At 44.5% G+C, this 22,359-nt stretch overlaps 1 protein-coding gene, 2 long non-coding RNA genes and 1 other non-coding gene across 4 annotated transcripts; 3 read left to right on the top strand and 1 right to left on the bottom strand.

Moving 5' to 3' along the window:
* Nucleotides 1-433: 433 nt before the first annotated feature.
* Nucleotides 434-1,264, bottom strand: LOC139049648 (uncharacterized). The gene is made up of 2 exons (XM_070525326.1): nucleotides 791-1,264; nucleotides 434-700 (listed from the first exon to the last, which is right to left on the bottom strand). Exons 1-2 carry the CDS (start codon nucleotides 1,262-1,264, stop codon nucleotides 434-436), a joined length of 741 nt encoding a protein of 246 aa, XP_070381427.1.
* Nucleotides 1,265-4,605: 3,341 nt separating this feature from the next.
* On the top strand, nucleotides 4,606-6,495 carry LOC139057098 (uncharacterized). The gene is made up of 2 exons (XR_011512564.1): nucleotides 4,606-4,995; nucleotides 6,389-6,495. It is a non-coding gene; the product is annotated as an uncharacterized lncRNA (long non-coding RNA).
* A 1,614-nt stretch (nucleotides 6,496-8,109) lies between these two features.
* LOC135914595 (uncharacterized) lies at nucleotides 8,110-22,357 on the top strand. The gene is made up of 5 exons (XR_011511194.1): nucleotides 8,110-8,396; nucleotides 9,229-9,271; nucleotides 10,103-10,208; nucleotides 11,921-11,989; nucleotides 19,163-22,357. It is a non-coding gene; the product is annotated as an uncharacterized lncRNA (long non-coding RNA).
* Nucleotides 14,143-14,217, top strand: TRNAS-GGA (transfer RNA serine (anticodon GGA)). The gene has a single exon. It is a non-coding gene; the product is annotated as a tRNA-Ser (tRNA).
* Nucleotides 22,358-22,359: the final 2 nt, after the last annotated feature.

Below are 22,359 nucleotides of genomic sequence, written 5' to 3'. Positions count from 1 at the left end.
AGGCTGTGTTCTTGCCTCCTCTGCGGTATAATCTCCGTTAACACGTAGTCAATCTGCGTGCATCCTACCTCATGCTGCATTATGGCGATATTTCTCGTCACCAGGGCAGCAGTCTGAGTGTTTGGGGACCGTCCTGGGTAAGTTTTGTATCCGCTAAGTTTAGCGTTTTTTCCACACTCGTGCAGCGCGATGATGTCGGGACCATCGTGTCTCACAAGGTAGGCTTATGCCATATTGCCATATTGTGTTTGCCCTAGTGTTCAGTCTGGCCATGATTCGACCGCAGAAGGATTTGCTTTTGCTGTTCTGGCAGATGGTCCATTCTAGTTCCCATTTGGGTGACTAGTTGGCTGAGCTGGGCTGAGAGATGGCCTGCCCTCTCCGCATTACGCTAGGTAGCTATGGCCACCTGTTGTACTACCTCTTTGAGTTGCTACATGTCTACCTCAAGTTTGTCTACCCTGCCATCGGCCTTCTCAAGGCCCGAATCGGTCTTTTTAACGGGCTTTTTCTTTGGCGGTGCAGCCGCCTCTGGCTCGGTTTCAGACGACTTATCGTCCATGGCCTCCTGATGCGCTTCCGGTTGTCTGAGTTGAGTTTTGAGCTCATTGTTCTCCCTTTGCGGCTCGATGACGTGATTACGGAGCTCCTGCATCCGAGCTTGTGTTTGGTCCTGGTGAAGCTTCCATTGCTCCTGTTGCTGTTTTATAATTTAGTATTGTTGTTTCATTTCCTCTTTGAGCTCCCTCACTATGTCTGAGTCATGGGAATCCCCCGCTTCCCAGCCTACCTTTTTGGTGGGTGGTGCCTCTTGCTTCTTGGGCGGGATGGTGGTGGCCTGCTGTGGTAGCCTCGGGAAAGATGTGGACCGGAGTCGCTCCTTGCTCGTGGCCCGCGTCTTGCTTTCCTCCCGCCTGCTGCGATGTTCTGGTAGTTTCTTCTCCTCGTCCTCCTGTTGCTGGAGCATTTTCCATTGTCGTTTCTTAACGATGTATGGGGTTCTGAAGATCTCCTTGCAGGTTCTGTCGCCGGTGGGGTGCGGCTGGCTGCACAGCTTGCAGGTGGGGTTGCAGTCGTGTCCCTCGGTTGGGTTGGGGATTCCGCAGCCCCTGTACTTCTCCTTGCTCTCGCATACGTCGGATCGGTGTCGCAGGTCTCCGCACTTATAGCATACGTCGTACTTTTTCTTGTGCAAGTAATAGTTCAGGATGGCACCTAGGCATTTTATTTTCCTCGGTACCTTCTTGGTGGTGAATGTGAGCATGATGGTCTTGCTCTGTCCTAGTCATCTGACCTCCAGTACCTTGGGATTCTCCTAATGTTCTGCTATCCTCTACTTGATCTTTTGCAGTGAGGTGTTGAGTCCTATTTCGTGGATAACTCCTCTTGAGAAGTCGTCGGGCACTGCCAGGTGAACGGTCATCCCGTGCACTTTCCCTTCAATGTCCGGGTGTGTGAGGCGTAGGAGCTTGTCTCTTGCCTCCGTGCTGGGAGTGAATAAGACGAAAATTTCTTCCTTCTCGTTCTTGACGAGCTGGCACGCCTTGTTCCATTCAATCTTCGCAGTTACATGTATGGCTTCGGTCAGGGTCGGTCCATCGTACTGTTTGACTACCATGCCTCCCTTGGGGCGGAAAATGATTCTCCAGCCATTCTCGGGAAGTTTGACTTCTTTCGAGGCGATCGATTTCTCCGCTTGCTGTTTTCCGTCGCGCTTTGGTGATGGTGGTAGGGTGTCCATCACTTTCACCTCTTCTGAGGCGGGCTTGGCTTCCCGTGCCCATTTCTCCTCGAGGTTGCATTTGTTGAGTACTGTGATCCAATCCGTGGCGTGGAGTTCGCCCTTTCTGGCGCTGCGACCTTGCACGGTGATATGCATACCGCCTGTTGGCTGCCGCACGGCTGACGCGCCGGAACCGAGGGCCTCGGTAAGCCTTAGCCCTCGTTTGGCCTAGTGGCCGGCGTTAGCGTTAGCGCGTCGGCACCACGGCTGGCAGACTTTCGGCTTTCAAATAGCGAAAAATCCACTTACAGACAAAACAGAGTCCGCAGAGCCCTCTCTACTTCCGATTGACGATTTTAACCAGTTCCGGTCGACCCGACAACACTTGGCGCTAGAAATCACTGGAGGAAGACAGAGCCGACGTGGTGTGCGTGCGCTCCCCGTTGGAAAAGAACTAGGAAACCAATGCAGACGTGGCTCAGTGATAAGTAGCTGACTCCCGCGGGCGCGGGTTCTATCCCGGCGGAAACTCGCTACTTTTTTTTCTCATTTCCGGCAATAGCTGCTACGGACACCGGCGGCGCTGTAAAACGCGTTCTATAGACATGTATGGGACATAAATGGTTCACTGGGTTCTAGGATTTGTTATATAAGTGCTGTCCTGTACGTGTGTCAGCTATTTGGCAAGGCAGCAGCAGCAACCACGATCAGCTAAGTCCGGGTGGGTTCAGCTAGAAAGCCTTGCTTTAAAATGATCAGTTAATGCACCGTTGTTGAGCAAACCATTTTGGTACACAGCGCTCCTATCTACACCAATACACCTGTAACTAATACAGGCTATCGGTTTTGCCGGTGTATCGGGTCTATTATTTTATGGACCGATATAGGCTATCAGCTTTATTGGTTTGTCAGGTTTATGGTTTCATAATTGAATAAGATGAAACTTATAAAAACCAACGAAAACGATCGAAATTTTTTCTAGGGCGTGCTATTACATACGCGCGTGTCGTCTGGTGCACGAACCACTGACGCCGTACAAAACGTTTCTGGTGGTCGCCGCTAGGGTACAGCGCATGTGCACTCAGAACATGCAGAAGAGGGGGTTGTGTCGCGCGCATTTCAGATGTTGGTCCAATCAACGCCTCCTTTAAAAAGATGCCTGCCGCGTGCGCCGAAAACCTGCTGCCCTTACCCTTCCCCTTTTCCTCCTTTCCACTTGAGGTGGTAGCTAGCGATCTTTGCGGTGGTCGCTTGCAACACATGCGCGCATGCGCACATCACCGCATGGCAGCGCGGCCGGCGCGGCCGCCGCTACCGCCGCGACACCACACCACCCCAGCCCCCTTGGCGGAGATAGGGAAGTAGGTGGCGCCATCTCTTGACAGTCGACCGCAACTCAAGGCGCGACGGCTACAATGTGTAAGCGAGCGACGCCGCAGGTATCTTTCTAGAGGAGGTGTTGGTCCAATAGACGCTTTGCAGCAGCTGGTTTGTGCAACTGAAATCAGGTGGCGCCACTGGCGCGTGGCGCGCTTTCGATATCCCTGGTAAAGCCCCTGAAACTTCGTAAAGTAGTGCCACTCTCCTCCTCCGCCTTCACTCCTCCTCGTTTCTCCTCTCTTTCACGGTCCCTCCTCGACCATGGCGTCGCCTACGATGCTCGAGCGCAGCAGACGACCTTTCGCAGAGTGAATGCACGCATAGCAAGGCAGTGCTCTTTAGGCATTCACGTTGGCTTTCCAGCTCCGCGTAACTTCATGTACAGCATAGAATTTCTAGTCGGATGCTTATACAAATTCAGTAACGGCAGCTTTTGTTTCATTTTTTGATAACTATTTCTTTAAAAAGTGCCTAAAGGAGTGTTAACGCTGTGCGTTGACGACTGCGAATGTATCGCGTGCCCTACAGTTACCCACATGAAAATGGGCTCTGAATTTCCAGCTGGAAATGGTCTTTCCAGCCAGGTTTCCAACTGGAATTAGCCCTTCCAGCTGGAAATTTTCCAGAGCCAGCTGGAAATAGCTGGAAATGGCACTTTCCAGCTGGAAGTGGAATCCACCTCAGCTGGTCTTCCAGCTGGAAGCAGCACTTCCAGCTGGAAGTTTTCCAGCTCCAGCTGGAAACAACTGGATACAGCATTTTTCAGCTGGAAACAGCGCTTCCAGCTGGAAACAACTGGGTAGAGCATTTTCCAGCTGGGAGTAGAATCTACCGACTGGAAAGTGGCAGGCGTAGAATAGCGGGATGCTTCCCACTTGCATTAAGACATTTTTTATATCTGCAACATGCCCATATTTAGTCCTAGGTGGTGTCTGTATCGGAACGAAAGCTTTACTCTTGCAGTAGCAAAAGTTTTGTTTTTCTTCGTTTGTGTTGTGACAGCAATTGTAATTAATTGCATGAACTGCATGGAAATGCTCATCACTCAGGGTACCTTTCATCGCGATCGGGCCTGATCGGGATCGATTGCAATCGAAAGTGCCCTGTGTGATCGAGTTGCCCCAAAAAAAACATATCACCAGGAAAACCTCCACTTTTATTGAACCTTACTTGTAGTAGACAAAAGCGACGCGCTCCTGATCGATCTTGCTACACTGTCGACGTCGTCTAGCGAGGAGCTTGCCCGATTGGTCATGATGAGCCGTTGCACAAATGGCTAGTGTTTACAGCATAGCAATTCCTTCCCTGGCTACTAAAAAAAGAGCCCTAACATGTGGCACTTTCAGCAGTTATCAGGCTGCAGTGACCGCTGCTCCTATCTTTTCCTTTCTGCACAACGCCGCTACAATCGCCGCCATTTTTGTTGAAGGCTTAGTAGCTTTAGTCTCGTATCTTGTCTTGATGTGCTCTTTTGACACTAATAATAAAATAATAGGCTGGTATTGCAATATTAGTAGTTAGCAGAGAAGCTCGGATTTTATTCGAAGCAAACAGCAGCATTACTGATGCAGGCCGAATATATAAAATATGACGACGCCACAGTGCCCCCAGTTTCGTACAGCACATGGCGGCAACTGTCACATAGCCGGGCAGTGCAACGTGAGACTCTCGGGTGTGCGTTAGTGATTGATGAACAAGTTTTTATGAGGAACCTGCATGATCTTGCACATGAAGTAATTCTTTTTAAACAGTTTCTTCTCTGGACGGCGTTACAAGTACAGGCAAGCGGGTGTCAACGGTTTTTATTGCTGTAATTTGTGGTGTTGTGGATTCACCAGTGCGGATCGAACAGCGTGCACCGTTTTCTCCAGCCCTGATTCTACCATATCGAGGTAATTATTTCACTTGTTTATGTTTTGAACGTAATTAATCTTCATTTTTATCCTGAAAGTTGGCACGCTCGAGCATGATATCATAGGTCCGTGCTGTACGTGATGTTCGTATGCAAGGTGATCATCTTTGTTTTACAGAATTTGTAGAATTCACCCGTGGCAGATAGCATAATTAATGTCGCTGAGCTGAATTATTCGAAGAGGTACACGATTATCAGCACGCAAAATTGCAACAAATCTTCAACTAATTATCAAAAATTGACAAATTAACTTCTTAACAATTACCTTGCTGTATACATTGCAATTAACGAGTTGTAGTCTGTGAGTTTGCAAAATGCATCCACTTTAAATGAATTTCCAGAATTGCGGCAGTTTCAAGATATTATCTTCCAAAGAGTGAGACGAAATAAATAGGCGTTCAAATTACTTTTGTGCTCCAATGCATAAAAGAGTGTTTTGATAAAAAAGTAAGTAAATCAACAGTGCACATTTACGGCGAATTTGATGACACATATTTTCAACTGGTGTCATTCTGGAAGTTAAGTCCATGTGGATACGCCTGGCAATCTCATCGGCTACAATTCGTAGATTGCTATATGTGCCGTAATGTAATAAATTAGGAAGTTGTTTAATTCTTTACGATTAGTTGAATATGTGTTTCGATTTTTTGTGCAAGTAATCTCCATCTCTCTGAAGGGTCCAGCTCAAGGACTAGAATTATGGTATCTTCAACAGGCGATTTTTAAAAATTGTATAAAAACTAAAAATTATCATCCTGTACATGCAAAGTGCTTGCCAGTTTGCGTTAGCCCCTTTTGTCTCCAATAGTCCACTTGGAAATAGTGCCATGCAATGTTTGTGCCCAATGTTGCACATACACCTATGAAATACTAGTGTGCATGTGTCAATCTGCGCAACACAATATAAGCACAATTATGGCGTGCTTTCTCTGCAAGTGCGTGTTTGCAAACAGGCATTTAAATTGGTGCAAAACGACGATAACATAAAAAGACTGGCCCTCAAGTTCCTGCGTTATTCAGAAGATAAATGCTTCTTGGGAGGCTGTTGAGTTACATCACACGCCTAGTTCAAAATACAAGTGAGCTCATTTGAACTCCATTTAGACTAAAGCTACAGTCAACGGTGCTAAGCAATTTAACAATCACTGCATCGCTTCTGCAGTTCAGGTTGAGAGCCTTGCGAGAGCTCAGGTTGAGGCCTTGCGCCACATAAACTGTAGAAGGGGCTGTGATGAAGGTACACTATGGTACTGTCCAAAAGCTGTTGATACAATCCATCTGATTTTGGTAAAGGTCACTGTTTACTAGAACTGAGTGGATTAAAGTCATGATTCTTTTAAATTTCACTCACTGTGTTTGAATATCTCTTTCAGATGGTGTACAAGGAGATGCGCAAGTGTATTCCACATCTTGAGGGAGATGCAAGATATGCTTCCGCGATCCTTGCTGCAGGTGTTCAAATAAATGATTTAAAGTTTCAGCACTGTGCTGCGTTGGCTGTGTGTATTTTCACTGGACCGGCTGGTCCTGCGGCCAATCACATTAGCAACTAACTGTGACTTGCGTCAGCGAGCTAAGCTCCATGCGAGCTCTGGCCAGTTTGTATCCTGCTTTATGCGAACTTACACCCTGGGATTTCACTTGGGCATGACTCAACACCAAAGCGGCTGGTCAGTGGTTTAAAGCTGGAAATGTAGTAGGAACATTTTCTGGCTCCAGCTGGAACCACTGAGCCTTCCAGCTGGTAGATTCTTCCATTTCCAGCTGGAATGTCTACTGGTCGCAGCTGGGAATACAGCAGATTCTAGCTGGAAATTATGTGGTTTCCAGCTGGAATCTGCATGCTTTCCAGCTGGGAATAAAATTCTTTCCAGCTGGAAATTGCGTCGCTTCCAGCTGGAATTTTCCCAGCTGGGAAACATTTCCGGTTTCATAATCCAGCTGGGAATGGAAATTATTTTCACCTGGGTACGCAGCATTTGTCAAGGGCGTGTCGCAAGATCTTGTTGCGAATGGTTGTAAATAACACGTTTACCATCGAATGACAACCTCTTGGCTTCCAGCAAGCCCTCAGCCTAAAGAATCCGCGCCGCCCTTACCATGTGAATTCGCGGCGCGTATCAGCTATGACGTACAAAGGCTGACGGAGATCACTGCTCTGGAGGTTCGAAAGTGTATTACAAGCTACAGTGCCGCCAACGTGCGTGCTTGCCAATCTAAGCGCGCGCAAAGCCTCAGAGGTGGGCGCTGGTGCTATTATGTTTCTCGTGTCTCAACGCCGATAGAAATACCGCGTGCCGATCATCGAGTCGGAACTGTGCGTACACAAGAAAATAAAATGAGTTTTTAGCATTCGTGCGCGAAGCGGGAGTGCGATAACAATGCTTGGCTAAATCTCAAACAAGACCACTGTGGCCTTCAGTAATTTTTTCAGGTTAATGACTTATCACGAATAACACTTCATCGTGCGTTGGTTCGTCCGTTTACTAAGTGACGTACGTGTCGCGAACGGAGTTGCGCTGAGGTGCATGCATTGAGGACGGTTGCACTCCCTTCGTAGTAACATTTGCGAGACATGACTTTATTAGTGAAGTCATGATCGCGCGAAAAATCCCCCTGCCATGACGCGGCCGAAATTGCGACAAGTGAAATGATGTTTTATCCATAGGTTAAAATGAAACAGCATTCGAGTTGCAAGTTAACAGTTTATTTTCAGCATAGATGCACTACAGATTTGCCTTTGCAGTCACAAGTCCGTGTGCACCATTTATTGTCTCATTGCGTAAATAAACGCACCAGCCTAAGAGTCCTACAGCAAGCGCGTCTCAATTAGGCATACACTGTAAACACAAATGAGCCCATATGGGCGTTTTAACAGTTGATATGCCATTTTTCCCCTCTAGCCTAAAATGAGTACTCCCACGAGAAGAAGTAAAATAAGCTAGAACCATTATTATACCCCCGGCCCCATTTGAAGGGCCATTGCGGTTGTAAAATGGGGGTTTTCAAGGAATAACGGTGGCGTACGGGAAAGTGGGAGTGTTGAAATACACCCATATCTGAGACAAGCCAAATATAGAAAAGAATAACTCAGCCGTAACCAACAAGGCAGGCAGCCGCAGCGACAATTTCAGTAGGATTATTTCTGCAGTCACATTCGAAATATCCCGCGCAATGTGTGTCGGCGCTGTTTTTCTGTTCGGAGTAGCCGCGCCTTGGCGCTGTGTGTCGGAACGGTCGGAACTACGCGCGGAGGAGCACAAGCCTTCGGAGCGCGCGCGCGTACGTTGAAAGCCGCAAAGGGGCAGCCATTGTCAGCGGCGGCGCATTCTTCTACCGTGGTTGTTGTTTCTCACAGCATTGAACCCCCAAGACTCCACGGTAAGTGACTTCGAACGATTATTACACGTTCTATGAGTGTGCATATGTTCTAAGTGAAGAGACGCGCTGATATGACTTATTGAAGGTCTCAGTACAACATGGCGCGACAGTTGGCCGTCTAGAACCATCTTGCACGATCTCTGTGTTTCTTCGAGCTTTGTCGTAATCGAGGTGACTTGAGTGTTTAGGGTCAAGCGAGTGTACTTAAACATTAGAATTTTACATGATGAGGGACTGTGCCGCGTCTTTAATAGGGTGGATGTGAACATTCGACATGCTCCCCGAAGCGCAAGCCACTACCATAATAGTTATGTGCAGTGCAAGGTGAGCTAAGCTTCGCTGCCTAACCGCCGCCTGAAAATGCGGCGGCTCGTTAAGGGTTTACTGCGGTGCGCGTGTGTGAGTGTTTGTACAGCGATCATTTGAGCGAGAACCGGCGGCGCTTCTTTGTGCGCGGTATCTGCTAGCTGGCGCGTACGCGGCGCCAGTCCCCTAGCTCGTGCGATTGTGTGCAGTAGGTCGCTCACTAAGCGCGCATTGTGCAGATTTGCCAGTACGCTCCGTGCTATCGTCTGTGTCTCTTCGCGCCCACGCCGCTGATTGTGCAGGGAGTGTGCGACTGCGGCGTGTAGCATGTAGAGCCTGCGCCCGTCGACTTTGATCTACGGGCGTGAAATGTCGGCGGCGCGTTTGTGGTATTAAAAGCGTGTGGTGAGCTTCCAACGGCACTACGGGTCAACGCCGCATGAACTGCCGGTCAGAGTATAAGAAACGCTTTATAGTTTATAGTTAGCGTACTGCTTGGCGGTAACAGTGTCCTTCTTTGATTCAGATTACTGGATACGCCGTCACTTGAACCTCGGCGGCCGGAGCAGGTGAGTACCAGTGGCGCCGGCGCCTCGGCGGCCAGAAAACGACGCCTGTGCCGTGACGAGATATATCAATTTACGCGATAGAATTGCCGGCGATGGCTCATACGGGCGCGTCGCTCCATGGCTGTGTTCTTTGCTGGAGGCCGCCACTACGCCTGCCGTGCACATACTACGCTACATCTATACAGTCGATGCTAGTGCAGTGTTGTTATTCAACAGCTGGCGCTGTGCACTGGATACCTGGACTTGTTTAATGTTTAATTACTTTGCTGCTGTGCCGTTGGGTATTGGGTACAGATATTGAGTTTTGAATTCTAGGTGCCAAATTCACACAAAAAAGTGGCGCTTTTCAACTCAGGATCATATCACACATCATAGCATCATCCTATATTGCACTAATATTAACAACAAAATTTCTACTGCTGGTGAAAAAAGAAAGGCAGACCGAGCAACCTGTATCTGTGAGAAAAATGTGCTTGAAGTCTGCCATCGTCTATTATAAAAAGGTAATGCCTTGGTATTCAATGTCAGTAACACTCATAAGTTATGCATCCTTTTGTGTGAAATAATTTGTCTTAGAAGCCATTCATTGTAAGGGATCAGTAAACATCTCATAGCTTAAGTAGTGCATAAGTGTATGAGTTAGGCAAAGGTTTTAGTTTGTAAAGAGCAAAGCCATTAAGGTATAAAATTTTGGCAAGCTTAGTTTAGCAATAAGCTGACCAATATACAAAACCTAATGTAGCAGCAGATGCTCTCCAAGATAAACTGGCGACCAGCTTTTTCGTGTTCTATGTGATCATTGTAATGTCAACTTTTTCTCTTTTATTTCAGGACTGTGGTTGCGGCCGTTTCGTTGCCAGCTGTGAGGATGAAGCAGCTTCATAACCGGAGATCAGTCGCCTCCCATCAGTTTCCCTTTTCAGCAATAGAGGTCTTGGTATGCTCTTACCTAGAGTTTACTTTTATTACCCTATATGTTTTAAGTGCAATGGCTAGTTTAGCGGCATCACTTAGAGTGATTGGTGTGACACCTGTTCCATGGGACGTATGCAGATTATCCCACGTAACTTTAGAAAACTTAAAAAAATATGCATATGCCACCTAGCTGCACAGAACCTAGGTAATGTTGTTTCCTGTCTCTTGGAAATACTTAGATTTTCTGCATTTTGCCTAATTACCTAATTATTCTTAATCAAATAATCAACTCAGATATTATAATTAGATAAAAAGTCTCAATTATAAAATTGTAGTGCAACGTGAACATTTTCCAGTACAGCTTTCTGTGGCTCAATATGTGCTACATAACGTGTTTGTAGGAGCATGAAAAAAGCCTGAGAATCCCGCAGAGTGCCTTGAGTGTGTGTGTGACAGCACCTGTGTTGTGTTCTTCCTTCAGTCCTCGTCTTTTGCGCTGTACAAACATGTCGACCTCAAATGGCCAGTCCCGTGGCAGCTTTGCATGTATTTGAGTGTGTGCCCTGTATAGGCATGTGTGTTCCAGTAAGAAAAAAAAAATACTGAAGGAGCCTAACGTGATGTATTTCAGGACAAGTGTATGATGTAAATTACTATGTGAAAATAAAATAGGAAACCGAAACAAGACTTCACAGTAGAGATATGCAGGTGTGTGCATCAGCATAATGACGAAACCCTCGTGCAAGTTTAGAAAAATATTCATTAAGTTAGTTTCTGTCATTCTTCTCTGTCACATTATTATTGCAAAAATGTGCTCTCTAGTATTGCACCATTAAAAACACAGTTCAAATACATCATTTGCTGGCACCTTCACATTCATAGCAACATAGAGAGGAATGGTTAAAAATTTGCTTTGCTTCTCTGACCTTCATTTTAGGCCCTTCTCATGTTTGCTGAGCTTCTTAATGTATCATAGACACCCTCCAGTGTTTACAGGCAGCTTGAGCACATTATGCCAGATTGTGGAGAAACTGCAGAGGTCGCAGTGTCTATAGCGGTGCCCGGTATATGCAAGTTTCTTGCATGATGCATTATGCTCGGTACCAATATTGTCAAGACAAAATGGCTAAAGTACATCCTTAAGAGTCTTAAGCGCATTTGGATGACTTTACAGCATGTAGCAAAACAAGAATGGGAACTGAGGTGCTTAATTTTTGTTCATTATTACCATATGGCACCAGCATGCAATGAAGACAAAAGAGGAAGAGAAATGAAGTGCACCAAAGGACAACTCTATCCTGATGGGAGCTGCATTCACATCTGCATGATGCATGCAATCTTTGAGTTATAGCAGCAGCTATCCACCTGTTCACTTTGTTGCACATTTGTATTGTTTATGTACTAAGTCTGGCCCTGGAAGTGTTAGGCAGTGCCACTTGTGGCGTTGGTGTGGCATGCAACACATCCTTCTAACCACAGGTGTCATGTATTATGTGAACCTAAGCTCAATTCATGTAATGCACAAAAGTTCCATTTGAAAGGATGTGCCATATTTGTCACCATTGCCATGAGTAGCACTGGCGGACAGTCACAGGGCGAGACGTTAACCTTGCTCAGCTATTATGCAAAACTATTTTACATACAAATGTAGTAATTAGTATACATGCCAAAAGCATCACAGAATAAAATTTTTGATCCGCATCTTACAACGATTGTTATTTTGCTTTACCTCAGGATGCCTTTCTACCGGTGTTGCATCCTGTGACTGACCACTCCAACGATCTCGGCAGAATCGTTACGCAGGTGTGTTCTTTTGCGATTCTCAGTACTGATATTTTGTAGTTTACGTTCCATGTAAATGCACAGATCCAATGAAAAACAGGTTAAAAGATGAACTCACAGGCACTGTGTCCAAACGTTTGTGAGGAAGGAAAATCTTTGTTACAAGTTGTAATTATAGCAACACAAGAGAGTGTGCACATCAAACCACTAGTACCTAGCAAGCCTTATACACAGCATTATACCGTAGAAGCCAAAACATCAGGCGAAAACCTGTACTAAACTAGGGACTGTACTAAAACGTTTTGGAGGCATGAAGTATTTCTTGGGTTACTCGGTCTAATTGCTTGAACTGAACTGACGTGTCCTGCAAAGCAGTTTGCATTCGCATATGATACAATCTGCAGCAAGATCTGAACAAAGGGCTGCAATACTGTAAGGGCTTCCTATTGAAGTAGCAACCAGTCTTCCCAGTGTACTGCAGCCTCAGGAAAATGAAATGTGGTACACTGCACCACATGCACACACAACAAATTTTAATCCATAAGCATCGTTACACTGTGCTTGTGCAGGACTGGGCAATTGGCTGTTTGTTCGTGACCGAAACAACTACGTACATCAAGACTGTACTGGGAAGCCACTATCTTTTTCAGTTGGTGTAACAGTTGATAAACATATGGATTTACATGAACATTTTGTCTGCCACACTTTTCATTGTCGTTATTTTGCGCTCTTGCTTTGATGGCTGGGAGACATTTCAGGCTCGCTGAAGAGACAGGTAGCCCAGTAGCTGCCCTCACAAAGTTATTTGATTTTTAAGAGCCAACTTGCTTTGGACAATGCTGAATAACACATCAAAAGGCCCGGGATTATTGACGAGGTTAGAATGACTTTGAAAGAAGTTTATGAGTGTTTTTTAACTCTGATCTGTCTGCTGAGACCAAATCATGTCAGCTTTTAATGAAGCAACGTTCAGGTTGGAAAAATGCAAGGCTGTGTGGGTACTCAAACAACATCAATGCTTCAGCTAGCTGAAGTTGCTCCATGACATCAAGGCAGAAGCAAATGACATGGCAAAGGAAAGGTTGGTGGACAAAGGACTCTTGGTGGCAATTATGTAGGTTCAAGGGCTATTGCACTGAGTAAGAAAATGTGTTCCCGATACAGCGTGAACATAGTGTTAATGCTGAAGAACAAACTGGCACCATCTGCCTAGTCCTACACAAGCACGTGCACAGAAAGGGATGCCTGTTGGCCTTGAGGGCCACCACTAGAGAGATCAGCTGCTATCGCTATGACATAGAATGTGACATCAGATGACTATAGTTCACACATTTGCTGCAGCTTGCTGGCTGGGCAATTGAAGCCTTGATTGTAAGGTTGAAAAGTTTCAATCTCAAGGTGGCAATTTAGTTGCCAACTCTTACAGCATGGTTCACTACTCAGTGATGCAGTGCTGGACATATTCGACCAAGCCTGGTGCGAGTTCTCATGAGTGCCTATGTTCAAGCTGCCGCTAGATACTTAGTTGATAAAGTCACTGAAAACGAAATATGGTCATCGAAAGAGTCATGAAAACGATGCACGCAAGGTTTGTAGTGTGCTCACTTGGTATGACATTAGTCAAAACACCCTGTGTAGATGTTCCAAAAGGACTTCTTGGGCAAGTTGGTGCTTAGATTTCCTAGGTATACTTTGTGGCGCAAAATACATTTCTTGAAAAGGGATAGAAGAAAGGAAGACAGTGAAGTGCCAAACTACCAACTGTTTAATGACAGCCTGAACAAACGTATAGAAGAAAATACAACTTCCGCTCAAGCGCAGGGAGCCTAGGTGCGACAGAACAGCATGGTCGCGATAACATACTTTGGATGAAGCACATTTGAAGCACAGGGAAAATCAGACATCCACCCGTTCGTAGCAATTGCTACAAAGGAAACCCATACGGATTCCTCGAAAGAAAGGCCTCATAGTTGAAGAAAAATTCGTCCTGGTCCCGGACTCGAACTCGGGACCACCGCCTTTCCGGGGCAGCCGGTCTACCATCTGAGCTATTCAGGATTTTCCCTTTATTCATTACGTCTCTCCACCTTGTGGGTTTCCGCAGAACTACTACGTCAAACTCTTGCCTTTGCTTTGTGTTGACAAATTCGACTTCGCCCTGCCATCTGCTAGCCGCCTGGTTAGCTCAGATGGTAGAGCGGCTGCCCTGGAAAGGCGGTGGTCCCGGGTTCGAGTCCCGGACCAGGACGAATTTTTCTTCAACTATGAGGCCTTTCTTTCGAGGAATCCGTATGGGTTTCCTTTGTAGCAATTGCTACGAACGGGTGGATGTCTGATTTTCCCTTTATTCATTACTTCTCTCCACCTTGCGGGTTTCCGCAGAACTACTACATGAAACTCTTGCCTTTGCTTTGTGTTGTCGACAAATTCGACTTCGCCCTGCCATCTGCTAGCCGCCTGGTTAGCTCAGATGGTAGAGCGGCTGCCCCGGAAAGGCGGTGGTCCCGGGTTCGAGTCCCGGACCAGGACGAATTTTTCTTCAACTATGAGGCTTTTCTTTCGAGGAATCTGTATGAGTTTCCTTTGTAGCAATTGCTACGAATGGGTGGATGTCTGATTTTCCCGTTATTCAGGAATGAAGCAAATTCACTCTTTGCACTAGCCTATTGCAGAAACAAAATATGACAAACTGAGCTTTTAAGGGGGCCCTCAGAGGGGCCCAGTCGATGTGTGTCTTCATTTCTAGCGCAGCTGAGCACATCTGCAGCCTGCACACCCTGTTCTAGAGGTGATCTGCTGCGTGTGGAAAGACTAGATGTGCTGATATGGCGTGGTATTGTGTGCACAGTCTTCCCACGTGTTTAGTACTGGGGGTTGCATAATCTGTAGTTTCAGAGATGCATTGAAATGAGAGACAGACATAGCATTCACCTCCACTGCCAGCACTTTTCATGATAGTGTCGTCCCACTGCGTGTGACTATCAAAGAGGACAGAGTGGACAAAAAAGCAAGGCTGGGTTTGCTTCATACTACCTATGTGACACACTGTAAAACCATATCTTTATTCGCTGACTCTCAAATTCAAAATTTGAAGTCGTACTAAATGGCTTTGTATTACTGAGAGTAAGGGTAAGCTGCAATGGCAGGATTGAAAAGACTAGGAAATCTCTTCAGTTAAAGTTATTTCTTAGCATGTACTGTTCCAAACATGTAGAGATAGGGAAATTCATATCAGGCTATCATCATACCTCACAAGGAAGAGATTACACTAAACAGGTTTATTAATTTCCTTAGTGGTGATGCCTCACATTGTTTTTTCCTTGGACCAAAGGGACTGCAATGTTTTTCCGCCTGCAAATGATTGCATAGTTTTCAAAGATAATTCCCTCCCTGCTTTGTTTGCTTGATTTGACTGTAAGTTACATTACACATAATGTATATCCCCCTGCAACGCCAGTACAGGCGAAGCAGGTACTAAATGAATAACCACAAAAGGATTTGGGGGCAAGCAAAAATGGCATTTGCAATAAAGATATGCACAGATGTCCCGTCAGTGTTGCTGTCAAACAAGAAATTGTGATATTGAGCGACTGAGCAAAATAACTAAATGTGTGCTTGCCGAACTATAGCTGGCATTTGCACCTTGATTGTGACTTAGCTACCAGAAGAAATTTGTTTTGGCTTGTTCTTTTTCTGTTAAAATGTAGTTTTTTCTTTGTTTACTTTCCTTTGGGTTTTTGTAGCTATATCATGTGCACATGTGACCAATAATGCCATCTGGAAGTTAGTGGTTGTCGGTATTTCTCACTGCCTGTCGTTGGTTCAGTGTGTACTAAAGTCAAAAGAGCACCGACCAGTATAAACCAGTGTGTTGAATTTGTTTTCTTGTGTTAGTGCGAATGATCTGACTGGTTATGTGTCCAAATAAGCAATTAGATTATGAAAACAAAGTTCATCAGAACATGTCATTCGTTTTACTTATAATTACCTTATTTCAACTGCAGAACCCACATGTTCAGGCATGTAGATTTAAGTAGAACAAGTCTTTTTGCGATTGTTAGTTCTGAACAGGCGAGAGCAGTGCTAAGGACTCAAAGTGAGTCCACATAGATAAATGGCATGGTGCACTGTGCACGGACCTGATAATTGATGTGTTTTTGCAACAGACAAGCAAATAAATATCTAGTAACACCTTGTCAAAGGCACGAAAGCACATAAAGAGGCAGGGGTTGGCCACATACAAATGTGCCTTGGTTGTAGGTTTGTTAACAAGCATGCCACTTTCCTGTAACTTCAGAATACAGGTGCTGCACTGACACATACATCTCTTTTTTATTATGCGAAGCATACTAGCCGCACAACCATGCTCTTCCTTGCTGCGCCGCGCGTGGCCGCGTAGCTACCATATGACGTCATAACAGCTGCAAAAGCGGAGGCTCAACTCATGCGCTCGCTTGCGGCCGCGTAGCTACATAGCCGGGTCTCAGCTCGTGCGCTCGCCTGCATGAGTTGTTTCTTCGTCTAGCCAAACCAAATATAGCCAAGCAACAGCAGTTCACCAGGCTAAACAGTGGTTCAACAACTAAAATAAAGGCTAGTATGCTTCGCATCCTGGGTTTAACCTTAGCTAAGCCACAGCCATTTTTTTGTGGAATTTGGTTAGTTTCGGGGTTAATGGTTGCTGCTTTCGCTAACATGTTGCACTTGTGATATTCGGGACATCATCTGTACTATTTACAGTGTATGTACCCTAATGGTCACATAGTGGTGCTTAATCGTGAAGGCTCTCATTCAAATATTGCCTGGTCTACATATGCTTTTCTTCATGCCAAAAAAATAAGATATACTACGTTTGTGTCAGAAGGAAAGAAACTGAGTGGTGTCTATTATTGCACATAAATCTATGCTTAGTTGCGTTAACATTTTTGCATAATTTCAACAACTTATTTGGTGCATTTCTGTAACATTCACACTCTGGCTGATCCACTTAGGTGTAACGAATAATAAAGGCAGAAAAGTAAAGCATTGCAGTGGATTTAACCTACTGCTGTTGATTCTGTTACCTTTTCGCAGCTTTTCTTTTTGGAAAAGCATATGTACAAAAGCACGTTTTGAGCAAATAGGCTGCTGTTTGCGAGGCTTTGCAAGCATCACTATAACGTGACAAAAGCAGTGTGGCCATTTGGTTATACAAATTCTGGTGTATTGGCACCACAAAAAGTAAACGAAGAAAGATATGTACGCATGACACAAGCGCCGGATCTCACTTCAAGCTTTAAAATAAGGCAACGCAATATTTAATAACAGGTGGAGACATTATGTGATGATATCTGTTAAAAGAAATTCTTTATGCAGTGCAACTAATAGATCACTGATACATTTATCATTCTTTTTAAATGTTGCAAACCACAATTACGTTGCATGTTGTCAGGTCATAATATCTCGCTACAACGCAAGTTTTGTGGAACACAGGACCGCGGTCACATTCTTTGCAGCATTTACCATTGTGTGAGGGAGGGTTGTTTCACACAGATGACTCATACTGCCTCAATCTCCCTGATTTCACATTAATAGAGCATCCCATCTGTCCAATGTAGGCACGGCCTTGTGATGGCAGCAGACTACGCAACGCTTGCGGCCTAGCTCACTAGATGCATATTGTGCTTCAAGCCACAACCAACCTCTTCCTTTTTTTGGCTTCTGCCTTTTGTTGCAGCACAAAACTCTCCTAACAAGGGCCTGAGAAAAAGGATTTGCGCAACTAAATCAGGCATGACTAGGGAATATAATGAATGAGATGATGAAGTAAAGAAGTGGTTGCAGTTGTTTGATATGCATTTGGGATTTTCGTGAGTAATTGTGTAGCTGGTCCCTACGGGCAAACATTTTTTTTTTGTATGAAACATGTGAAGAGAGATTTGCTGTGATGAGAAAAAAAGACTGAAGCCAGGAAAACAAACTAATTTGTTTGTTGCGTGCAGTACAATTTGCAAGCGTTGCACTGCGCAACGGAGGTTATGTACAGTCTGCCATTCCTATCCAGTCATGCTTGCATTGCATAGACACGCATTGTAATAATTTGAGATTGAGGCTAATGACGTTTGTGTGCAACAACTCTCATCCGCACATTGTGATACACTGCAAAATAGAGTGGTTCGTTCCAGTGTTCTTCGAAACTCGTTGCCAGAAATTATGAGCAAATGTACATAAGATAATTAAGCTTTGGCAGATTAGCGTGAAAAGGACAAATGCATCAGTCATTCTCAATTAAATTGCACGAAGAATTTGTTTTTGAATTAATAACGTCACTTCGTGTCACTACGTGTTGTATATGTCTGTTTTCTTATTAAAGCCAGAGTTGAGGTTAAGCACTTGTGTCCTGCATGTCTTTGTCTTCGTTTGCTTCTGTGGTGCCATTACACCAGAGTAAATCCATGACAGGAGCTGCCAGTCCATGCAGTTATACTACATTGGGCTTAGTACGGCTGGCAGCCTGAATGTGACGAGTGCGAAGTAGCAGTAGGAACTTCAGAAGGGTAGAATTTTGTGTCAGTTGGTGGCGCATATTATAGTATGGTGAAGTGCTATAGATGAAACAGTGTGAGGCGAGACAGATGGGAAAGTACTACAGAGAACTGTGAAAGTTTACTGGAAAGTTTTGCTGCAGCAGGACAATGCGTGCATTATCCTGGTGCAGCAAAATTTGCCAATGTTCGTAGTTGTCAGTAGCACTTCCCCATTTACATTACACTTCACCATACACTAATAGCAGTAACAACAGCAACCAACTGACCCAAGCAATAATCAGTGCCCACAGAATTGCCAAATTGTAGGAGAAATGTTTCAGTGTAACACATATTGTTAACTGACAAGTAAATGGCACACATATCTGCAAACCGATGATCAAGTGCATTTTTCATGCACATACATTATTTCGTACAACTGCTTCCTGCTTTGGTTTTTTATGGCTTTTAGGAAGCATTCCAAAGTACTTAACTGTTTGTCTGTTCTAATATTAAATCTGTAGTCAACCAGCACCATGTGTCATTACTGTATACGCCCTTACTTCGTCAGTGTTCTTCGCGCTGTTCCTAACTAAATATGAATAACCAAATAACCATTTTTTAAAATTTTTAGGTTATGAAGAGATTACTCTTAATATGTAATTAATTAGAAAAATTTTCTCAATTTTAGGAAGAAGTCCGGCTGGCCCCAAGCCTGGTGTGAAATGAAGAAATGGCACTCCACATCAATTCATGTTTACTTGTCGTCATAACCAGTCTGTTAGCTTAATTTTGGTTCTTCTTATTGAATGCTCAAGAAAGGTACCAACTCTGTCATTCATTGAAAACGAATTTTTGCACTTGGGGACGCAGCCATGCACAAAGCCTTTGAGCTCATTAATATTTTTATTCTTAAAGAAACTGCAGCTCCTGCGTGGAGCAATGGGTTGAATAAGACGAGCGTAAATGAAAAGATGGCGACATTAATTGTCAACAGTTGTCCAACAAAAAAAGTCTCAAGCTGGAGCCAACATCATTGCAAGGGAACCAAATGGCTCCAGCCTGAGACACTCGTTGTTCAACCTGGCAAGTCTCCTTGTCGAAATATTTCCTCTAGCCTGACACCTATATCCACCCTCGACCAACAATACACCCATACATTTGGCAACCCATGGCAAGGTAACAAATTCACATTCAAAGAAAGAGAATGTAGTGTGCACCCTGGAAGGTAGCATGAACAGTATTTTATTTACTTAATGAAATGCAGGTTTGCTATCCAACTACTTTATTTCGATCCCCATTTTATAACTGGACAGCATGGTTCCTCAGAGAGAATATTTATTCAAAGCTCACACAATTTTGCTCCTGTATGTCCGTTAAATCTGTCCTGGTTGCTACACTACCAGCCCTGTCTGCAATTGCATAGCAGTGTTTTGAGTATGCATCCCAATTCAAAAGAATAGTTAGGCATCTACCTCAGAATGTCTGCTACTGCGTTGCAGCTCAAATTCTATATCTAGGTGGTGACTGTGATGCCATGTGCTTTTTAAATAAGACCAATATGCTATCTGAAGTGCAATTAAATGCAATCTCAAATGACCTCAGCGCGGGGAATGACACAATTGGAAACCAATGTGATCAGGAGGATTTGATTTCTGAAAACAAGGCACTTAAACATGAGAAAGCAGTACTAATCTCGTCTAAAGATGCTGTTATTGGGTATGATAGGGGAGTTACTTGTTCGTGGCTGCATTTGCAGCATGTTACAATGCTGGCTTTATATATTGCACTGGGTACAGTGAAATGTCGCTGCTTGCACAATATTCAACTAAACATGGTAGCCATGCTAAAGTGTCCATGCAGAACACAACTCATCCACTATTAAGGACTGCAGTGGAACCTTCATAAACGAAAATCGCTTAAGCGAAACTGCCGCTTAAACAGGACACCATCCTGATGGTCGGTTAGCTCTCTGCAATGTCTCGCACTAAATAGAATGCCTGGTAAATGGAACCAATTTCCCCGGCCCCTTGAGGCTCCATTTAAAGAGTGCCCACTGTAAAAATATAAAGGGAATCCTGTTCAGAACTTTTGCAAATCTAGTCGTAAACAAAACTGCATTTCAGTGGGAGTGAAATGCAAAAGCACCTGTGTACTTAGGTTTAGGTGCATGTTAAAGAACCCCAGGTTGTCCAAATTAATCCGGGGTTACTCGCTACGGCACGTCTCATAATCAGCAGGTGGGTTCTGGTTTGTAAATACGGTTTATATTTAATAGCCTGCTCGGAAATACAGCCCAATAACTACACTAAATTATGTAGCTTGTTTGTGTGTTGAGTCCCAATTTCTTAATTTAGTACTTTGACATTTATCATATTTGTGTGCTAGTCCATGCAAAATACCACTGATCAGCCTCATTATACAAGCCACTGTTAATTTAGAATGGCTTAGTCAAGCAACTTAAACTTACAGCACAAACACCTAAGACGGACCACAAAAGGAACATACGACACATCGAGGCTAACAACTTTATTTCTCCGTCGTCGATGCAATATAAACCCTAGACCACACAACCGTGCAGGCACTCAGATTACATTACAGAGATCTGCCAAATTATCACATAAGCAAACGTAGGAAGTCAAATTCAGATGGGTGCAGGGACAAAAATATCTCACTGATGCAATTATCGCCTTGCCTTTTTATGTGGGAGGCCTCTATGGTAAGCCGTGCATGCTCATTCTTGCTTTTGCCTAGAATCGACGTTCCGTCAAGTTGTGCCTCACAATTGTTGCAAGAGTTTATATACGCACCAAGGTGCGCTGCTCTATCTACATTTTTGTTTACTTTTTGCGCATGTTCCCTGAGTAGCTCATTGACACAATGCCCTATCTAGCCAAGCTATATCTTACCACATGAGAGTGGAATGGTGTAAACCACGCCGACAGCGCGCGACACGTATGAAGCACTATGCCGAATTTGGCCTCCTCCTCTGCTCTCTCCGCAGGTGCGTGAGCATAGCTTTAAAAGCTTGTTCGGCGAAGAAAAAGCCAAGGGAACACTATGCCTGCAAGCAACTCCCTTGAGTTGATAGATGACCTTATGTATTTAAGGGACCATGCAGGAAACATGCGCAAAAAAGTAAACAAGAATGTAGGTAGAGGAGTGCACCTTGTTGCGCATGCAAACCCTTACAACAATTGTGAGACACGACTTGATAGGACGTCGATTCTTGGCAAAAGCAAGAATGAGCATGCGCAACTTGCCTTAGAGGCCTACCACATAAAAAGGCAAGGCGATAATTGCATCAGTGACATATCTTTGTCCCTGCACCCATCTGAATTTGACTTCCTACGTTTGCTTATGCGGTAATTTGGTAGATCTCTGTAATGTAGTCTGTGCGGTTGTGTGGCCTAGGGTTTATATATGCATCGATGACAAAGAAATAAAGAAGTTGTCAGTTAGCGCCAGTGTGTGCCGTATCTGCCTTTTGTGGTCCGTCTTAGGTGTTTGTGCTGTAAGTTTAAGTTCAGAATTATGTACCAACTAGGCCCAAATGGAGTTTTACTGTTAGTCAAGCAAGCTCAATATATAGTCTGTGCAAAAGTGTGGAGTGTCAGTGCAAAGTAACAGTTCAAACACATGGCTATGTAGTTACAGTTCAGTATGAAACGAGATAAGATTTCTTAGCATTTCTTTCATTTGCTAATTTCATTGTGTTAGGACATGCAGAATACTAGTAACTGGCATGCATGCTTACTATGTACAGTATTCTTTTTTAAAATCAAGACAATTATTTTACTGGGGCAGAAATTTGCTTTCTTTTGGGCCCGAAAGTGAACATATATTTCTTACATTTGGTGTTTAATAAATTTTCTTTTGCTGTCAATG

Source organism: Dermacentor albipictus, chromosome 1 (assembly GCF_038994185.2).
Source record: "Dermacentor albipictus isolate Rhodes 1998 colony chromosome 1, USDA_Dalb.pri_finalv2, whole genome shotgun sequence".
Taxonomy (NCBI): Eukaryota; Metazoa; Arthropoda; class Arachnida; order Ixodida; family Ixodidae; genus Dermacentor; species Dermacentor albipictus.
The sequence above is the reverse complement of the archived record's forward strand: the minus strand, read 5'-3'. Positions and strand labels throughout refer to the sequence as shown.

What these genes read in the sequence shown, in the direction of transcription:
- LOC139049648 (XM_070525326.1), bottom strand. Translation starts at nt 1,264, where the DNA reads ATGCTCACATTCACCACCAAGAAGGTACCGAGGAAAATAAAATGCCTA. An exon ending in AGGCACCACCCACCAAAAAG is followed by an intron (nt 701 to 790) that starts GTAGGCTGGGAA and finishes ATTATAAAACAG; the next exon opens with CAACAGGAGCAATGGAAGCT.